Raw genomic sequence first — 20,376 nt, forward strand, 5'->3', positions numbered from 1 at the left:
ACCCCAAAAAAACCCCAAACCAAAAAAAAACCCAAAAAAACCCAATGAGGAAAATGAGCTCCCGTGTCTCGTCACATAGCTCACCTCCGTGTGAGGATAGTACAGCAGTAACGAAGGCACTGTGAGAGGGGATCAGGGTCATCAGGTCAGCCCCCAGCGCCTGCCTGCCTGGTGCAGGGCCGTGCTCCAGGCTGAAAAACCCAATGAGGAAAATGAGCTCCCGTGTCTCGTCACATAGCTCACCTCCGTGTGAGGATAGTACAGCAGTAACGAAGGCACTGTGAGAGGGGATCAGGGTCATCAGGTCAGCCCCCAGCGCCTGCCTGCCTGGTGCAGGGCCGTGCTCCAGGCTGTCACAGCCCCCCGGGGAATATGTGCCCTGGTCCCCTTCTAGTCCCCTGTGCATGTGCCCCCATTTTTCTAGACCTGTGTTTGTTCTCTTTGGGGAGAAATGAGTGGCCTGCTTTTCCTCCTCTGGGGCGAGAGATCAGGCTCAGACCATCAACTTCAAAACCTGGGGGAGTACCCAGATACTGGTCCTGGGTGGTGAGGGGGTGTGACACCATCATACTTGGCATCTAACAAAATGTCTTCTTGTGGCATTTGAAAATGGTGGGGAATTTGTGAGGTAGGCTGCTGCATCTGGCTTCCTCTTTTGTACTGACACCTGAACATCTGGTTTCATGAAGCCTTACTGAAAACTGCCTAGTGCTCTAATTGTAATAGCTTGTCCAGGACAGTAAAAATGAAAGCTGACAGCTGTGGAAGTGTATCCTGATACTAAGTGACAGGATGATAAAATGGCAGATGAAATTCAGAGTTGAAAAACCTAATCTGATGTGTGTAGAGAAAAACTACCCTAATACTTACACAGCGATTTGGTCTCTGCTGGTTGTTGTCATTGGATAGGAGGTTTAGTTTCACAGTAAATGTGGATAACTCTGAAAATGCCACGTCAAAAGAGCAGATGCAACATTGAGCATGCTTACAAAAGATACAGAGAACAAAAGGGAAAATATTATGCCATCGAATACGCCTGTATCCTGAATACCGTGTGTGGTTCTGGTCTCATCCTCCATCGTGGAAAGTGTACAGTAGACCTAAAAACAGTACAGAGGAGAGCACCAGGGATGATCTGGGGAATGAGGAATGGTGGCTGTGGAGGAAACTCCTAAATACATTGTTACCTTTCAGGCTGGCAAGGTGATTGATTTGGAAATCTTATAGAGGGCTGTAAAGTAATGAGCGAACTTACAGGTGGAGAAACGAGTAGGGAAGAGTCAGTTCTAACACAAGGGTGCATTGAATGAATTCATCTGGTGAGGCTCAGAGCAAACAAAGCAAGTACCATTTTGCACAATATGTAGTTAAGTTTTGGAACTTGTTACAGTGGGAAATGGTGAATGTCAAAACTTCACAGAAGCTCAAAAAGCCATTAGACAAATTCAGGCAAGAAAATCAGACTGAGATATTAAAAATGAATATGCTCCCTTACCTCAAGGCTGCTGCATCAAAGATCACAGTGATTAGAATAGCATGCTGGGGAAATACCTTTTCTTCTTATGTTCCTCTGCTCTTCCGTAAGTAGATGTTGGCGGCATTTGGAGACAGGACACTGAACTTACATGTCCTTTAGTCTGATACAGTTTGGTGGTTCCTGAAGCAAGCCAGGAATTTTCAGGCACATCTGTGCTTCTAGTTGATACCACTCTGTTGAGCACAGGATGCTGCCTGGTTTAACGAGAAAACTAGACTGAGAGGAACACTTAAATATTGCCCTTCCAAGCAATGTAATCCTTCATGCATGTGGTCTGAATTTATAATTTGGCTGTCTTCTTGTATAATAAAAGTTTAAAAAACTATGAAGTTGCTAACGTTGGTAGACCATAGAAAGGGATGCGCAGGATTTTATCCTTTGAATTCCTTCGGACCCGAACTTGGGAACACCACCCTTGTTACTAGGACCTTCAACACACTCAGAGGCATGACAATGTGTAGTAGCACCTGTACTTTTTATCTTCACTAGCTAGGCTAACGAGGCTGAATTTATCCTTCCTTTGAGAGAGAGAGCAATCAGCTCTCCTGGAATAAAAAAACTGGCTTATTTAATTTCCTTTTAGCATGTATTATGCTAGCACAGGAAGTATTCCAGAGAGACTACTTAACAGGCAATAAAAAAATGTTGCGATGAGTACTTTAGAAGCATGAGCGGTAACAGGAGGTACCAGAAATCGAGTGAGGCGCTTTAGTACAAACCCAGAAAACAACTGGAATAATTTTTTCTGTGTTTTCAGTGAAAGCTAAGATAGGGAAGTAGAACTGTTGGTTATATACTTGTGGTAAAGTGAAGCCCATTCAGTGTTAGTCATTAGAATTGTTAATTTCTTGTTCCCTGTGTGATGGTTTGGTTTTTTTAATTTAATCTGCAACATTGATCTATATTTAGAAAGATGGTATCTTTATTTAATTACTTTTTTGTATGTCCAAAGAAAAATAAAAACATAGAACCTGACATTCACCTTACTCCATTTCTGATGTACCTACTGCATACAGATTGCTCTATAGAGAAAGAGCTAATTTAATTTAATACAGAAAATTGGAAGTAGTTTATTACAGATAGGGGCTGTTTGTCTGTTTTGTTCTAAAGGCAGATAGGAAGCTGTGAAAGATGCATGGAGCAGGGGCCCTCCTGTTGTACACTACCTGCAGGGTGCCTCATGTACTGGAGCCTGCGTGTTTGTGTGATGTGAGTATCAGGAAGAAAACAGCAGTCTGAAGTGATGCTGCTTAATACGTCAGATTTATTCTCATGAATAAATTGTATGTTTTTTGGAGAGAAGAGTGTTCTTACCTACAAATCGCAGAATGAAGGCCACTTGTCTTGAAAACGGTCAGTAGCCTTTCAGTATGGCAGGGATCCTGTCCACAAGCCAGTCTTTCTGTCGGTGTATGTTTTTCAAAATCCTGCTGTGGGATTTTTGAAAATTCTTTCTGCTGTGTATAAGCAGGTGGCTCTTGTTTTCTGTACATTCTTTCAAAGAGTGTTAAGAATTTGAAAACTATCTGTTCTCTGTAAGTTAAACTTCTATTATGCTGAAGTTCAAAGATTTAAGTGGCAAATTAAGATGTCTACCGTGTGTAAGACTTTATTTAATCTTTTCTGTGATTATTTACGCTGTTCGCATAGAGCTACAAAGTTTAGCACATGGTTTTGAGAGTACCATCTGGTTTTAACTGAAGTAACAGTGTATAGCTAGAAGTAATCCTTTGATCACAGTCCTTTATAACCCTTTTTTCTTCCTCTGCATAGCCCTTGACTGCAGACAGGCCAGCAGAAAGATGATTAATTGCACTCTTTGAGACTATTTCCCATGGAGCTGAAAGAAGTGTGATTGATCTGCAACCTCTTAATCTGAATAAATTCCCTGTCTGATTATATTATATGGCAAATCAGTGATTTCAACAGTATGAGAGTCCTTCACTCCCTGTCCACTCATACTGAATGTGGGTCTACCTTATTACCTGACAATATAAATTAGATACAGATTAGGTGTGAGCACATAATAATATTTCTATCAAGTCAGCTGGGGCACATGTCATAGCATTTATCTTGGCTTTAGAAAGAAAATGATATCTGATTTGGCATGAAATCCGCTGTAGAAAATTACCACTTTAAAACTGTGGAAAAAATATGTATCAGTACACTGTACAAATTCACGGCTTTCCGTTGTGCATTTGTGGCGTTTTTGACCCAGTGTTAGGACTTTATGGAAACCTGGACTGACATGTAGTTTGGCTAAGCAGTTGGAGGACATCTGGATTTTCTAGCTATTCCACAGTACTTCATGGGGGTACTGTGAGACTAAAGGGAAGTGTTAAGCTCCAGTACTGAGGTGTTTTCTGGGGTTTTTTTGAAGAACAGGTAAATGCAAGGTTAGTGTTAAGTTCATTTGAGCTTTAGGAAGTTAGCAAGTTGCTGTTTGTCAGCAAGTTCCTGGAACAGGCTCTTCGCCCCCTCAGCTGTGCAGTGAAACTTGGCTTAGTTTTATGCTAGGCAAGACAAAGATCAGACTACAAAGTGCCTCTTTGCTTCTTGAAACAGAAAATGCCACAGGCAGAGCTTAGTACACTTCCCTGTCTCACTGTCTGTGTCTCACACCATTTTTCTATGCGGGCACAGATGTTTTCAGTAGCTGTGGACTGTGTGAGCTAGAATAAACTTTGCTGTACCAGTAAAGAACATTGCTGCAAAAGTAAAGAATGTAGATTTGTCCTGATGTGTCATGAGCATATGAAGATATAAAATTTTGGTACCAGAATACTTTAGTTCATGGTGTGGAACACTAAATGATTTTCCCTTTAACAAGCCACTGTTTTGCTAGACACTGAGACTACTGTAGGTCTTTGAGAAGATGTTCTCTCAGTGGCTGCTACATCCTTTTTAGATAGAAACGGGTTTCTGGGAATTAGTAGCTTCTGTTAGACTGCTTTCCTTTTTGGAAAAAATCTGTAATTTCCATATCCACTTGAACATCTTACACTTAGTTTTAAATAGTCAGATGTGAGATTGTCCTTATTGCCTCAGGTCTGTATTCCATCTCTTGATGTGGCACAGTATTTCTACGTCTAATAGCTTGTGTGTAGGGGGGAAATTGCTCCAGTCTCACATTTGTTGTACTAATGTGTCATGTTCAGCCTGTATAAAAAGCCATCATGGAAAAGGCATTTGAAATTGCTGAATGGTGGGGGAAAAAAACTGTGATCTGCGAATCTATGTGATCTGCAAAACATTGCAATCTGCTCGTATAACCAATTGAGCTTTCTTGCAAGGGAAGGTAGACATGGCTAGAACTGATGTCACGCAGTGGAGCACAGAAGGTAGAGAAATTCCTCATTCCCTTGGGGCTAAACTGAGAAGCTTGAAGTGCCTCACCGGGGCTGAACACACAGGCTGAGCTGGGAGTTCCTCTCTGAGGCAGGACAGTGGCAGCCACCAGCACAGTCCACCATTTGAAGTCCTGGGAAACTGTGTCCTCATACGAGTGCTCAGATTTATAGGTGTTCATCAGCGATATTTAAATAAACACTTAACCTTTTGGTTTCACAGAGCAAATGTTGTTCATCGTCTTTAAGCTTGCCTGGTCTTTAGGAAGGACTGGGGTAACTGCTGAGAACTGGACACCTTCTCCTAGCATTACTCTCTCCAGAAAAAAGAGGTTGCTGCTGTGCACAAGTATGCGTGCGTCATCACATCTGGGATGCCTCTGGGAGCCTGAAGAGCATGGGTGTGCAGCACAGCAGCAGCAGCAAGGCATTGAGGCTGGCCATGGAAATGCCAGCTGTTGGGGTCTAGTTTACCTGGCAGTAGATAGCTGGTACTTTTTTGGCCAGAGAGTGGAGAGGTAGGCTGTGATTTCAGCTACATTGATGAGAAAAGAGGAAAAACGGCTCTGCTTGGAAAGCCAGCTTCCAGCTTATTGGTTGGTTATGTAGGCGCCTTTACTGTCCATCATAAGCCCAGGCCACCTGAGGTTGTGGATACCAAAACCTTTGTAACTGGAGGAATGTGTGTGTAGGTGAGTCAGCATCACTGGAGCAGCTTGCATTCCTTGGCTGTATCAGTTTAAGCAGGGTTGCTTGTTCCTGTCCCTGCACTGACATTTGCTTTGTGCATTTGTTTGGGGAAATGGGTTAGGAACCTGGTTTGGTTGTTCCACCTGCTAAATGTAAATCAGCACAGCTAAAACGTAGAAGTCCCCCACACCTCCCAGACAGATCAGTTTGTTCTTTCCATATGCCGACCAGCTGTGCAAAGACCTTTCTCGGTAGAGTGGAGGGGTGGGAAAGAGCGATGGGAGGCAGATCTGCTGTTGAAAAAGCGGACATCTGGTGGGAGTAGGGCTACATTTTGCTGCTGAGTATGTCTGAGGTTCCCAAACTCTAAGCCTTCCCTTCACACCATCTTTTGGTCTCTGAGTTGTTATTGCCTAACTTCTCATCGTTGGGTTTCCTAGGGCTTTTTTTTTTACTTCGTAGAGAGATGAGAATTTCTGATGAATATTTAGAAGTATAGTATTAATTGATAAAATTATTTGGACTCCTTAGTTTAAGAATATGATGCTGATCTCTTTTTGCCTTAAATGATTGGATAATAGTATTTGAGATTAAGGGTATTATAAGATTTTTCCCTCATTTGGGAAATCTGGGACTCTGCACTGGCCTTATTTTTGTGCTACATTGTTCTCTTTGCTCTCCCTAATAGCATATATTGTCCATTATATTTAATTATACTGTATTATGGTCAGGGTAAACGCATTTGAAGTATGTAAACATACACAATTTATATAGAATTTTAAAATCTGGCTTTCTTGAAATCTGTCTTCTTTTTTTTTAGGTCCCCAAATACTTGTCACAACAGTGGAATAAAGCTGCAGGAAGAGGTGAAGTGGGAAAACTAAGGATTGCCAAGTAAGCCTTTCCTGTACCTTTATTGGTTGCAATTCTTAGAAGTTGCCTGCTGCAGTAAAATAGGTTATGCTGCACCTCTTATAATACGTAATCCTGTTTCTTGAAAACACTGTGCATATTTCTCTGAAACCTGAAAGGTACTTGCTTATATAGTGATTATCAATACAAAAATGATATGAAATTATGCTGGGGAGTGGCTGTAGCCCATTACATGATGTTTGATTTCTTAAACCCAAGAAATATGCACATCGGACTGGAGAATGTTCTTTAACTTTCTTATGTGCAATTTTGCTGCTTCTGTTCTCACCTGCTGACTTTTCCCATTTATTCTTGGGCATCAGCATAAAAAAAAAATTGAGCAGCTCAGGAGTGAAGATGAGTAACAAAAGTAGAATTTTAATTTTCTTTTTATCAGGGAAGCTAAACTTGTGGAATTAGATTATGGAAACTAAAACATTAAATATTTTCTTTTGCAGAAATCAAGGAAGAACAGAAGTAAGTAAATACAAAGGCTGTGAATGTGTTATATTTTAAATTCTAAAAATTGTGTAGAACATGCTGGTTTCTAATGTAATGTATTTTTTGTTATGCCGGTAATGAAACATTGTATCACACAGTTCGGAGGAAAGAATTCTGTCCCTAGCTCTGCCCGTAGGTGGGACTTTCATCAAGTGTCTCTGTTTCCCAAGTTTGTTTACACATCCGTAACCAGCAATGGTAGTAGCGACCTTCTCTCTAAACATTTTGAAATGTGTTGGTCCAAAAGGCTGTCTGAGAGCTAAGGAGGATGGTGATAAAGCAAAAGAAGTTGGAGAGGGAGGGTTGCAATTTCAGGAAGTATTTTGTCTTAAATTCAGAATTTGGTCCTACTAAATACAAAGGAACTTGAAAGTTTTTCTGTATGCAAAGGTAACTGCATTTATTAGCAGCCTCAGTGAATGATAGAAACTTCCTGTATCTTTTACAATAGATAAGGAAAGCTGCATTAGTTAGAATTAATTCAAAGCACTGAATTGGAAGAAACTCTGGCTGAAAAAATGGCAGGGAAGCAAGCTGCATTTGCCATGTGATAACCTGGCCAGACTCCTTTTAGAATAAGTGGAGAGAGTTCTCCTGGAGGTTTGGATGTTTGATTGGACTCTTCTAGGCTGAAATATGAGCCAACCTCCCTAATTTTGTGAGCCCCACACCAAAATCTTGATACTGATGAGAGCCACAAAGTGTGTTTTGCAGTCTGTGTAGAGCCAAGCGGTGAGGAACCCCATGAGAATGGGTGGCTTCCCGGGAACCCTGTTGCTGCATGGCAGAATGAGGCAAAGCACGACATACAGGAAAAGTATGCAGTGCAGCTCTGAACAGTCCCTTCTCAGGTTTTTTGCTGTGTCCTGTGGCTTGGGATTCTGGTTACCCAGTTTCCCCTGGTACCTTCTCAGCTCCTGTATTGGGCATACAATGTAAACATAGCAAAGGAGCTGTATTTGAGCCTGTCCTGGGCTGCATGCAATTCAGGAGTCCCCAGGCTAATAGCAATTGACGTGGTACATTAGCACCTTTTCTGGAACTCAGCTGGCTGTGTGAAACATTTTAAAGCACTCATACTGAACAGTGTCTGAAAACCTATTATGCCTTACATTTTAATGAGTAAAATCAAATTGTTCTCTGACTTCAAGAGGAAGTAATTTACAAATTTTTTTAAAAAAAATTTTATTAAGTACATGAAAGCTTTGAATTCCGTATTTTAACAAGAGATCGATATATTAAGACTCTTATCCCACTCTTTATGTTTTTGAAATGGAAATGTGCTATACTACTTGTTTTTTCTCTGTTTTTGTTTCCCCGTAACTCTTAAAGCTGTGTAATTGGGTCTGTTTAGTAACACTGTGGTAATTGTGACTGTTAGGTGTCATTTACTTTGAATGAAGAGCTTGCAAGCATCAATGATATTGGAGGAAAACCTGCTTCAGTCAGTGCACCAAGAGAACATCCATTTCTCTTGCAAAGTGTGGGAGGACAGACCTTAACAGTGTTCACAGAAAGTTCAGTAGGTAAGTTAGAATTAAAGTTATTTGTTACGATTCCAGTATACCTGATTTCAATAAACTGGGTACTGTAAAGACCAGAAGACTCAGAAGTCAGATTTTGCCTCTGTTTTGTTGTTATCTACATACGTATCACTGTTGTTCTTTTTTTATGTCTGTCTCTTTTCTTCATATGATTGAGCAACTAATTCAAGCTCTCCACATAGGGTTATCATGTGCATTTCAGCTGTGGGTCTGCTGAAGAGAACAAAGAGCTTGTGGAGTGTGGTACACTGTGCATTCCTTTTTAGGTTTTTCACTGGAAAAAATATTTTTATGTACCCATGGACTTCTGGGATCAACTAATATTTTTTTTTTCTCCTTGAATTGGTCTCTGCTGTGAATATAGTTTTATAAGAATGCTGATTTTTCCTCTGTCCTGTTCAACAGATCCATTTTAGCAATAAACACATCTGTTCACCACATCTGTTCACCACATTTTCTCAAAGTGTATATATGGTTTAAGTGTATTAAAGCTTAATAAGGCCGTAATACCAAACAGTGCAGCAGTAAGGTTATAATTTTTCTCACTGGATTTCAGCTGTTTGGCCCGCCTTAAGTTCAGCTCAGTAGCTGTATGAGTGATTAGGATATTCAAGATCACACGTGCTAAATTGCACATTAGACTTAAGGTACATGGTAGCGTTCCACTGTACAATGAGTTCAGCAGACTGCCTTGCATGTAACTCCCATGTGCTCTAAGGTTTTCTACTGATGACAGTCATGCTCTGGAAGTTAGAGAGAAAAGGAAGGTGTTCGCAGAGCATGTCTCATTGTCTGCAGAAAGTATCTCAGTTTCAGGCACTTAGGTTTTGGTGTCCCCCAGAAGACAAATAATAGTAATATTTTTTTTGATACCTCTGCCTTTGGTGGGGCAGAAAACTACAGTGTGACTGGCTTCTGATGTTTCAGTGTTCATAGGCAGGCAAGTAATTGTGTGCCAGTGTGATGCCTTATTGAATAAATGAAGGAGGGAAAATCATGATTCACAGAACAGAGTTAGAATACAAAGTAAGTTTGCTCACCTCCTTTTTAAAATCTGTTTAAACATTTAATGGCTGAGCATTGAGATATTAAGGTACAAGCAGCTTGACAGTTGTGTTTAGAAATAAAAGCTCTTACAGTACAACTTGGGCACTTTTCAGTTATTATCTCTCTGAAAATAATGTAGTCATGATACTGGTTTTTCACTTAATAAGAACTATTGTATTTTCATGTGTGTGACTTGTAACACTCTAAAAATACTGGTTTTTATAATCCATAGATTACAAATGTGGAAAGAGATAGGGAGCAAGTTTTCGAGAATGTTGTAAGCATTTTAGTAGCATCTCATCCTTTTTCATTTCTCTGTGCTTCAACCTCAGAATGCTTGACGGGAGATTTCAGATGTGAAGCTATGTTTAGAATGTGCATTCAGTGATTTTTGCATGTTTGCTGCAAATTCGATGGGATTTTGCTTCCCAAGACACCTTTTTATACAAAGTATTGCTTCAAAAACCTCTGATAGTAACTTAAGCTGCAGTGAGTGCAGATGCTTAACTTGAATGCGGAGTATTTGTCATCAGTTCGAATGGAAGTCATTAGAATGTGATAGCTAGAACATGCCCATGTATTTCTGTTTTACCATCTGTAATACCAGTGTCTTGAAACCTTTGAGTACTTAGAAGCTGTCCTATTTTTGTTTAATCAATTAAAAATTTGGCATTTCTTAACAACTACAAAATGTTATTCAAGCACCATGGATCTATTGAGTAGAAGTTATTACATTAATCGGGAGCAAAGGGTAGTTAGTGAAATGAGAAATGTTTGGAGTGAAGCACTGAATAAGCATAGACCCTTGTCAAAATTGTTTTTGCTTGAGATTAGCAAGCATAACATGCAGTCAGTGAGTTTTCATGAAACTCGCTTAAATGCAAAATGGCTAAAACGTGTTGCTGTTGTGTTAAAGCTGGCGTTGGCAGTACAATCAAAAATAACTTTAATGTGCTTTTCTTGCATGGCTTTTTTTGGTTGTAAAGATGAATGTGACACAAATACTCCAAATTCCAGGCAGATTTCTTACAGATACCATGTTCCTGCAGCCACGCTCTTGTGTTTGAATGTGTATTGCCAATATATTTGGAGCTCCAGGGCCAATTTGAACAAATTTCGTTTATGGCTAGTGTGAAAGCAGGTGTCTGAAGAGTAGAATGAAACTATATGGATACCCCAACGGAAAGAAAGGCTGCTACCCTATTTGATGCCAGAAAGTCCGCATGGAAAAAAACACTATAATCTTATCAACCATGGAAAAAGACTCAATGAAAGCTTACACATCTTTGCACATCTGTCAGTCTGCAATAAGAGACAGTCATTATTATGGTCACAGACCAGTATTTGTCTTCAAGGTATAATTAGCATATTTTTGTGAAAAACGCACTGGTGATCTTCTTACTTTTTCTTTTGCAAAGTGCACTGTATAACAGAATCAATATGTGGGTTTGAACCGTGGGCAAAAGGTTAAGCTGCTGGGGAACTGCACATGGCATTTGTAATGTTGCATCTGGAAGGACGCATGTGAGGAATTATGTGAATGAAATGTGAATAAAAAACTGCTTCGTGCACTATTGCTCTCAGTCAGTACCCTTCTTGAGGACTAAACTTATCTAAAGTGGAGCAAACTGCATAAACCAGTTGGGTTTCTTTTATAAAGGGTGGGGTTTGTTGTGGGGGTTTGTGTGGGTTTTTTGTGTTGTTTTTTTTTTAATTTTATTTTAATTATTTTTCCTAATCCTGAGATCCTTACGTTGTGGTGCCCATCTTTTCAATGGTCTTTCAGAAAATGAATGAGCAATGACAAAGCTGCCTCTGAAATATTTTATAATGTTGGAAGATGCTGAAGGGAGTGTACATATTCTGGATAATTCAGCACTTCACATTGACTCGTCAGGTCACTTAGAGCAAGCAAAAGAGATCAAACGTGACGAGTAATTTAGTATTTTCTGCATGATGTAATTTCTAGATTTCTGAATAGATTCTCTGTGGTTTTTGTTTTGTTTCGTATTAACTAAACTTGCTTCTAATAGCTGGTGTAGTTGGAAGAAATCCTTTAGTTCTTACATTGTAAACCTCTGCATCTCTGGTGGTCCCGTATTAGTTAATGGACAGCAGTAGGCTCTTCTGAGATGCCATTTGTTATGTCCAAAGCCTAATGAAGTGCAGTTTCTTGGTCTTCTGCAGTGTGTGTACTAGATCAGAGCTAATATAAAATTTGGGTTTGTCTGGTTTGGAGAAGAGGAGGCTGACGGAAGACCTCATTGCTCTCCACAGCTTCCTGAGGAGGGGATGTGGAGAGGGAGGTGCTGGTCTCTTCTCCCTGGTATCCAGTGATAGGATGCGTGGGAATGGCTCAAAGCTGCACCAGGAGAGGTTTTGACTGGACATGAGGAAGCATTTATTTACCTAGAGGGAGGTCAAACTCTGGCACAGGTCTCTCAGAGTGGTGATCGATGCCCCAAGACTGTCAGTGTTTAAGAGGCATCTGGACAATGACCTTAACACCACGCGTTAACTTTTGGTCAGCCGTGAAATGCTCAGGCAGTTGGACTAGATGATTATTGTAGGTCCCTTACAACTGAAATATTCTATCCTATTCTATGTACTTGATCCAGCTAAAACATAAATTCCAACGCAAATTAAACTCTGTTCTAATATATACCTGGATAAAATGGATCCCATCCCAGATACTGTTAGAAATCTATGTCTATGCTGGCTTTCACACGTGGTGTACTTTCTGCTTAGACTAACTCTGGGGTTTCTCCTGTTTCTTTTCTTTTCCTATTTCTGTATTTTGAAACAGCTCTAATAAATAATACAAAGTAGTACAATACACTCCGAAAGTACTAGTTGCACAATACCTCCCTACTTCCTTAGGAAGGCTGTTTGCACATGTGAGACATTACATTATCTTCATTGCTGGGCAAATCACTAAGACCTGCGGTGATGTTCCTGAGCATCGGCTTAGCAAAGCTGGTGGGAAGTATGGCTTCTGTGATAACTGCAGAGGGATCCAAAGCACAGTTATCTCTTGCTGTCTAGGTCTTGCTGTCTAGGCTGGTTTCAGTATTATTTCTGCATTAAATACGAACTACATTCTGTTCCATAAACATCACCATATGTACATCAACAGTTGCTATGCAACAATGCTATTTGTGCTTCCAGTCATTTTATCTTATCTCTGTCATCAGCTATCATAGCTGTAATTTTTTGGGCGGGAGGAAAGGAGAGCATTTTGCATATATTTCAATGGGTTGTATTCAAGAAAGTGAATTTTTCTTATGTGTGCATAGCTAAGAACTATCCAGGGGCAAGTCATGGGCTCGATATAGGGTGTGTTTGGTTAAAATTGTTTTTTTCTGAGTTTCCTACTGGCAGACACCCTGGCATAAGGAAGTGCTATAATTTGACAGTTTCTTTCTTGGTTGAAGGAATGGGAACATAGTTTTGCTAAACGTTTAATAGCAAACTTTTCTGGTTGTGATTATAAATTAATTCCCTTTCTGCTTTAATTGCCTGTTGCTTAATATTTCTGGCACCAGCTAGTTTAGGATTGCTGGCTCTAAATATAAATAAAAAATGCAGCTATGTTATAGATAACGATACAAGTTTCTCACTGAGCTAGTTCTTGGAAAAATGTGATACTAATGTGACTTGGGAAAACACAGACCTTGGCAGGCAATTGCATCCCTAGCTGTAAAGGACTGACGGGTAGAGAGGAGGATTTTATACCGTAGGAACAAATAAAGTATAAGATATTTCTGTAAAGTTGGGTGAGATGACTCATTTTATTGAAATTTTGAATATATCTTCACAACTCCCCCTTCATAAGTGGGATTGCCTCAATGCCTATTTTAGTGACTTAAATTCCTTCATGCTCGTTCCATCTTCCTGAAAGTAAAAAGCGTTTAGAGAATTCCATTGACAGAATGACTACCAGGCCGTTGTTTCTGAGCAGCATTCATGTATGGATTGTTTCACTGTTTCATGCTTCACAGAAGACTGCTGGCTCTTAACGTTGCGTTCCCTGTTTTTCTGAGTCTTCTTTCAGAATCTCAGCTCAAGAAATTCAAGGGGGTTTGTATTCTTGTTCAACAATACACATAACTCTGCCCATATACCTTAGAACAGCTCCTTTATTTTATTCCCACACTCCTTGAATATTCTTCCCTTGTTTTGGGTGTTGGTTTTTTTTCTCCTTAATACAGCTTCTCATATATGAAAGGGCCTTTTCTGAGTTTGTACATGAATCACGCCTACTATATAACTTACAATGTGTGATTGTATTCTGGTGAAAATGAATATTCAGAGGTTTGTGTTCTGTATTTTGTGTATTTGTATTTTGAAATATCAGATATATCCAGCCATTTAAAGAAATTAGTGAAGAAACACTAGTAAAAATCCTGGAAAGATGTTTCTTTCTTTCATTAAAGGAGCTACTCCTATAATTACATTTAATTATTTCCATTAAAATACATAGTGCTTAGAATCTTGATGCCTTGTGATGCTACTTCTAATCTTATTAGATGAATGTTTGACTTCTCAAATTTTCCAGCGAACTCTTATTTAGGAAATAAACGCCCTCCCTCATCGTTCTGCCATCTTAGCTCTGCCTGCTGAGGAGTTTTGACATATACCTGTCTACTTTAACAGTACTTTCCAATTGTCTCCATTTGTTCAGGCTGTCACTTAACCACACATTCCAGTCTCCAGAATGCTTTGGGGTCTGTCTTAATGCTTCTTTATTCCTTTATGTACTTCAATCTTTTATGGGCTACTGTTAGCAGAGGAGGAAAACCTATCAGCAGCCTCGCAATCAAAAGAAATGGAAGGAACAGCAGTCTTTCAGATCTCTGGCACTTATACAAATGTCCAAATATTTGTGAGGATCATAAAGAAGGTGCAACCCATGATCAGAAAAGCAGAATATGTGTTTCAAGCTAGTCTAATTACAGACAGCATTTTGATGGGTCAAGATTTCGTATTGTGACATACGGTCCATTTAGAAAACAACTGTGACTGCTTACATCATGTCTCTTCTCCATCTCTAAAAAATGGAAATGATATTTATTTACTTACTTCATATGAGTGTTGTGAGGATTAACAGATTACTGTAAAGTGGGTTCAGCTGGCTGTCAGGGGTAAGCGCCTAATTTTCTTTTCAGTTTTGTTGTTAAAACTAGACTGTTAATTCCTGTGTTAATTTAAACAATTGAGTATACAATGCACAAAATATATGGGATGTTAGAGTGGGCTCAGTGTGGTGGGAATAAAATTGGCTTTCTGCCTACTTCAGTGACTTTAAATTTATTTAGTTTTTTCCATCTCACTGATGTATGTGTAAAAAAACCACAAAAAACCCAAAAAAACCCCCAAAAAACCAAAATACAAAAAACCCCACCCCAGCCTCCCCTCCCCCAAAACCACAACAAAACCACAACAAAAACCCCCCAAGCAAGCAATCCCAACCTGTTGACGTTTATTGGTGAATCTTGCGTGTTGCGGAGGAGGCTCAACAGCCATTGTCTGCATTGATTAAATATATGGATTAGACATAGTACAACTTCCTTTACCTTCTTCATGATATTAGTACTGAGAAGAGTTTTGAAGCAGAGACTTGTGACCTAATCATAACAAACCCAAATTGTCTTAGCGGTAAGAAAAAACAACCCACTTTTTTGCAAGGCTTGAATTTTGCCTGGTTTTTTGTCTGTGCTGTTGAGGGCAGATTCTGCTGCTACATACAAGCAAACACACACCGTGCCCCTGTAGACATGATGCACATTTCTTGTTATTTGAATCAGAGATGCCATTAACAATTTTTAAGTGTGGTGTCTGCGCAGTCGTTTTGGCTAGGTAACTAGTCTTTTAATTGAAACAGAGTTAAAAAGACACAGCTTTAAATCCAGCTGTTTCTTACATCCCAGTCCAGGCAGGGTTTGATACCTTAATATGTTTGCACATTCTGCATTACGTCCTCTTTGCTTCTTGGGTGTGTACTGAATGTTTCCTTAATTAAGTTGCAGCTGAGTTAGGGTATTGGTTGGGTAATAACATTATGCCGTAAATGTGCTAAATACACACACAAAAAAAAGTCAATGAGAAAATACATGGTGTTTCTGCAAGCAGGTTATCTTGCATGCATGTCTGAAAGTTAGTAGGGATCTTAACTTGCTTTGTGAGTGCTCATGGGTGGGAAGAGGCCATATAATGATATTTTCTCAGTGAGAAAGCACATGCCTTCAGCTCCTAAGACTGAGGACAGCCACTGGTAAAGAAAGAAGGATCATGAGATACTGCTTTTTCCATTTGCATTAGTCCTCAGGCTGTCAGCCATCTCAGTGAATAAGCAGGGCCATCAGCCGTGAAAGCCAGCAAGAATCAGTGGCAAGAAAAAAGGTTTTGTAAAATATTTCATGTTTTCAGTTCTGGTAATACCCAGCCTGTAAGTAGCAGAAATGATCAAAGTAACTGAACTCAAAAATTAATCTCTGAGTTAGAGCAGTAATTCACTCTCGCCTGTAAGTAAATAGTCTGTAATGATAGCTGTGACATGTCTGAGTTGAAAGCTAAGGACAAGTATATTTTTACCATTTTTAACTGTGTTTCAGATAAGTGAGAATGTTCTTTTTATTCTCTACCTTAGAAGATGCATAAAAAGAGAAATACAGGAGGAGCAGTCAAATTTCAGGTTGACAAATTTATGTAGGGGTTTAATTTCGTAGGACTTGGTAAACTGAGTTCTAACACTTACCAAAATACATCCGCCGGCTGCCATGTCTTGAAATGTGGGATCGGAATTTCATGCAGAAAGCTGTTTCTGAATCTGACTCTGCCACTCACCCGTGTGATAATTTCTTGGCAAGTTACTTTGCAACACTTGTGTCTAGGTTTTTCCTTCATGCATACTTTGATTCTCTGCTCTGTGGAATAGGAGATGTCTCTGATTGTGTGTATTTTTTGTACCTAAGTAGTTGGGCTATAGTACTGTTTGAGGGCAAATGATCAGAAAAGGAAAAGATTAAAGAAATCCTTGCATGATCTGCAGAAAGGGTAGAGAAGATGACCAAATTCAAAAATTCACCTCATGCCAATTAAGAGCGTTCTTTTGCAGAACATTTTTTTTTTAAATATACAAAAATAATATTCATTTTTCTAGAGTGACCAGTGAAATAAATGGATACTATGCGTTGCCTAAGTATAATCCTACTACTGATTTTGCATTAATGTGTACCTTCATTCCTGCAGAGCTCAATCAGAGGTGTAATGGAGTTCTCTCATTTAAGTTGTGAGTTTAGGCACTAAAGGAGATATTTTTTTGTTGCTCCCTGTGGCAAATTGTTCTTCAGAAAGTAAATATATAAACATTAATCAAACCCAGTGGTTGTGATTTTTATCATAATTTATCATCCTTTGCTTTACAACCCACTTCTTAGATGTAATTTCAAATAATCAACACAGAAACATTATGTTTCCTTTTTTGTTCATTTGTTTTTTTTCCAGAAAGCCAAGCAGAAGAAAAATCTGAAAGCAGCAGCACTGGTGAGTGTGAACACTTTCTTTGAAACACTTAAGAAATTACTTATGACTGCAGCTTTTCAGTTTTACTTTTCAAGAAATTGGTAGATTAAAAGTAAAAAGGAGTCCTTTTTGTTACATTTCTAGGGTAGAATATCATAAAATTGGAAAATTACTTCATAAACTGATTGTCTGCTGCAACCAAAAGCTTAAATTATTAATATTTTTTATTTAAATGATGAGGGAGAGCTTTAGAAATGTCATGTTCTTTGAATGTTATTTTAGATTTTTTTTATTTCTCAACTCTTTTGTAGGTTTGTTATCTGTATCTTTTAGTTTGAGTTCTTTCCTCTTGATTGGGAAGTGTGTAGCAAATTGCCAAATCTTTTGTTATTTTATTTTAATTGCCTAGACTAAGCAGTCAGAAAAATAGTGTTCTAGTATTGTACCTTATTCAGTTTTTCTAATTAAAGTATCTTTCTTGTGAAAGATTTATAAATTCTTTGGAAAGGGTAAAGGATGGTTACTCCACTGGTATTACCTACCAGTTACATGTTAGTCAGTCTAAAGTTAAGTACAGTTAAAATTTCTAAGGGTTCTTCTCAGACTGCAGTTGCTGTAGTAGAAGTGGGGTTTTTACACAGTTCAGAGCAGTAAATAAAAGTATAGCCATTTGATTAGTATTTTTCTGCGAAATGGGCAGCATGCTTATGTCAGATAGGATATCAGGTAGCCTTAGCAACCTAAAGATTTTATTTCAGATCTGAGCTAGTCTGTGCAGGCTTCCTTTACAGCCACTGAGGGAGACCGTGCCAGAAAGTCTTACTCTAACATAGGTGTGTGCAAGTGCAATTCCCCAGCAGCTTGAGCCGAGCTCTCTTGAGGCTGTGTGCTCCCAGCTTGCTCCCTTCTCTTCTGCTAAATCCTTTGGGTTTACATTACTGAAATTCCCAGAAAGCTACATGACAGCATGAGACTCTTACAGTGTCAAGTACTGTTTAATAAAAATCCCCTTTTCAGCTTTTAGTAAAGAAAGAGATGTTTCAAAAGTGTCATTAATGTACTAGTGCAAATAAGTGCCCATGTTAGCAAAAGCCTGTGAACCTGGGAAACTAGACACAGCTAATACAAAATATATAGACAAATCTCAGTCGTGTTAGTAGAAGGATTACCTCTGATGCACACAGATTAAATAGTGCTGGGTCTGGGCCGGCACTTGTAAGCGGTAATGGCAGAGGTAGTAGATGGACTGGAAAAAGTCTCATGCCTCTGCCTTTCTTAAAAAGCAATTCCTAAACATAAGACATAAGTAGTGTTTTTTCAAAATGTCTTCTTGAAAGTAATTTTTTGGATACTTTAACATGGAGTTGCTTGTTTTTTCTAATATTTGAACTTTTATTTGAATTACATTTCAGCATCAAATGTCAAAAATTTGTACTTTGTGTCTGGCTAGGAGTATGGTTTGGGTTTTGCTTTTTTGTAGGAGGGAGTTGGTTGTAACATTGAGATACGTTTTATTGTGCTGGCTTAAGCATGTCAGAAGACGTGTGTTAGAAATGTTATAATCTGTAGACTTGTACTGAATCCAAGGTGTGTTTTGTAACTTGCAGGTTTTTCTTAGTTATTTGTTAAAACCTGTTCACTCTGATTATATGTTAACTGTGGTGCGGCTTTAAGGTTATGAAGGGCTACTTTCTAGAGATTAGTATTTTATGCCACTTGAAAACTGAGGCTTGCTGGTGTGACATGTCGCATGTAAAGCAGATCTTGAGGGTTGAAGCGCTAAACTGAGTCAGAATTTTTATATTTACCTTGCATTTCTCTGATGTTCTCTGGTTGTAGGCGTGCACACTTGGTTTTGCTTGGCTTTGGGGTTTTTTCTTCTGTTTTGTTTTGGGGTTGCATTTGAATGATTGAATTGTCTGCTCTTTAATTCTTGGTGTCTCCTCCTTGTTCTGTGAATATTGTGTAAGATGGCCACGTGTTTAGTTGTTTGTATTTTGGATTCAGTCAGAAGAATGAGTTACTGTATGCTGGAGGCTGTTTGAATACACTGACAAGATGAAGTGCTAAACCCATTCGATGGAATTAAGCTGGTAGGGGATTCAGTTTCTGAGTGATGGGTGTTGGTTATACTGGGGCATTTAAAGGAGGACTCTCAGCCATCAGTGGCGCTTATTTGCTTATTCACTTTTTTTTCTCAAAATCGTTGTGGAACTCAGATGACCTTTTCCAAACTGCCTCTCAAGTAATTCAGGTTATTGAGTGCTCTGTTTTGCTGTTAATCTACTTTATCTTGGCCTGCAATAAGTATTTTTGAGGCAAAGATGATGCCTTCTATGAATGTATGTAGCATTTGAGCATATCGAGATCCTAATGGCTGCTTTTACGTTTTTACTGTAATAAAAATGTGAGGTTTATTTGTAGTTAGAAAGTAAATAAAGGAGGTGAATGAGATAAATAACACTCAGGAATCTTTTGATTTTGATTAAAAAGTTCCCCCACATTTTTACATTGGGAGGGTAATGTCAGCCTTCAGAATTTCTTATGTTATAAATCATTAGGATTATGTATGACATTTTGAATCACATTTATTGTTGGGGTGGTTGTAAACCCCTTACCAAAAGGCAAGATATTACCAGCATTGCCACTCTGCTTGATACCATTTTGAGAGAGAGAACGTGGTACTGGGTCAGACCAAAGATAAAGTAGCTGCTGTCCTGTCACCAGTGCTGGTCAATAGCAGATGGCTTGAGAAGAGTAGAAAACCAACACAGAAGCATAGTGATCCCTTCCCAAAATACTTCTTCCAGCTTTTAATGATTCACAGCTCAGTAAGATCCAAAGCCAGGGGTGATGGTGTTTTATTTAACAGGCCCTCATGGATTTTCCTTCTATGAAGTATTCCTGTTGTTTTCTGAGCCCATGTAAACTTTCCATGTGCATAATATCTTGTTTTTTCTATGGTTACGGTCAAAATAATCAGGAATTAAGGCATACCTGAAGCAAGTTTACCTAAACTAAATTTGAGCTCCTTTTGCATATGCAGTTTGATAATTTAGGTCACTTTTTCCATACAGAAATCCTATTTGATTCATGCATGTGATAGAGTGCTCAGGGATTCAACCGATGCTGCTTAGTGCCTGAAGGCTTTTTTTTGTTAAATGTGAAAGGAAGATAGCGAATTACACACTCGGCCAAAGGAAAATAGAAACAAGAACTGACTCTGCTTAATCCTATATGATGCTAAGCAAGTGATTTAAACCCAAATATGTGT

General features: G+C 39.0%; 1 protein-coding gene across 1 annotated transcript in view; it reads left to right on the plus strand.

Moving 5' to 3' along the window:
- GTF2F2 (general transcription factor IIF subunit 2) overlaps positions 1-20,376 on the plus strand; it is a 98,722-nt gene that overhangs the window by 5,220 nt on the left and 73,126 nt on the right. Inside the window, exons 2-5 of the mRNA XM_009644771.2 lie at positions 6,395-6,468; positions 6,945-6,963; positions 8,369-8,513; positions 17,085-17,123. Coding sequence (XP_009643066.2) covers positions 6,395-6,468; positions 6,945-6,963; positions 8,369-8,513; positions 17,085-17,123 — 277 coding nt within the window. The remainder of the gene's footprint in view (positions 1-6,394; positions 6,469-6,944; positions 6,964-8,368; positions 8,514-17,084; positions 17,124-20,376) is intronic.

This window comes from Egretta garzetta, unplaced genomic scaffold (assembly GCF_000687185.1).
Source record: "Egretta garzetta isolate BGI_Z169 unplaced genomic scaffold, ASM68718v1 scaffold268, whole genome shotgun sequence".
NCBI lineage: Eukaryota > Metazoa > Chordata > Aves > Pelecaniformes > Ardeidae > Egretta > Egretta garzetta.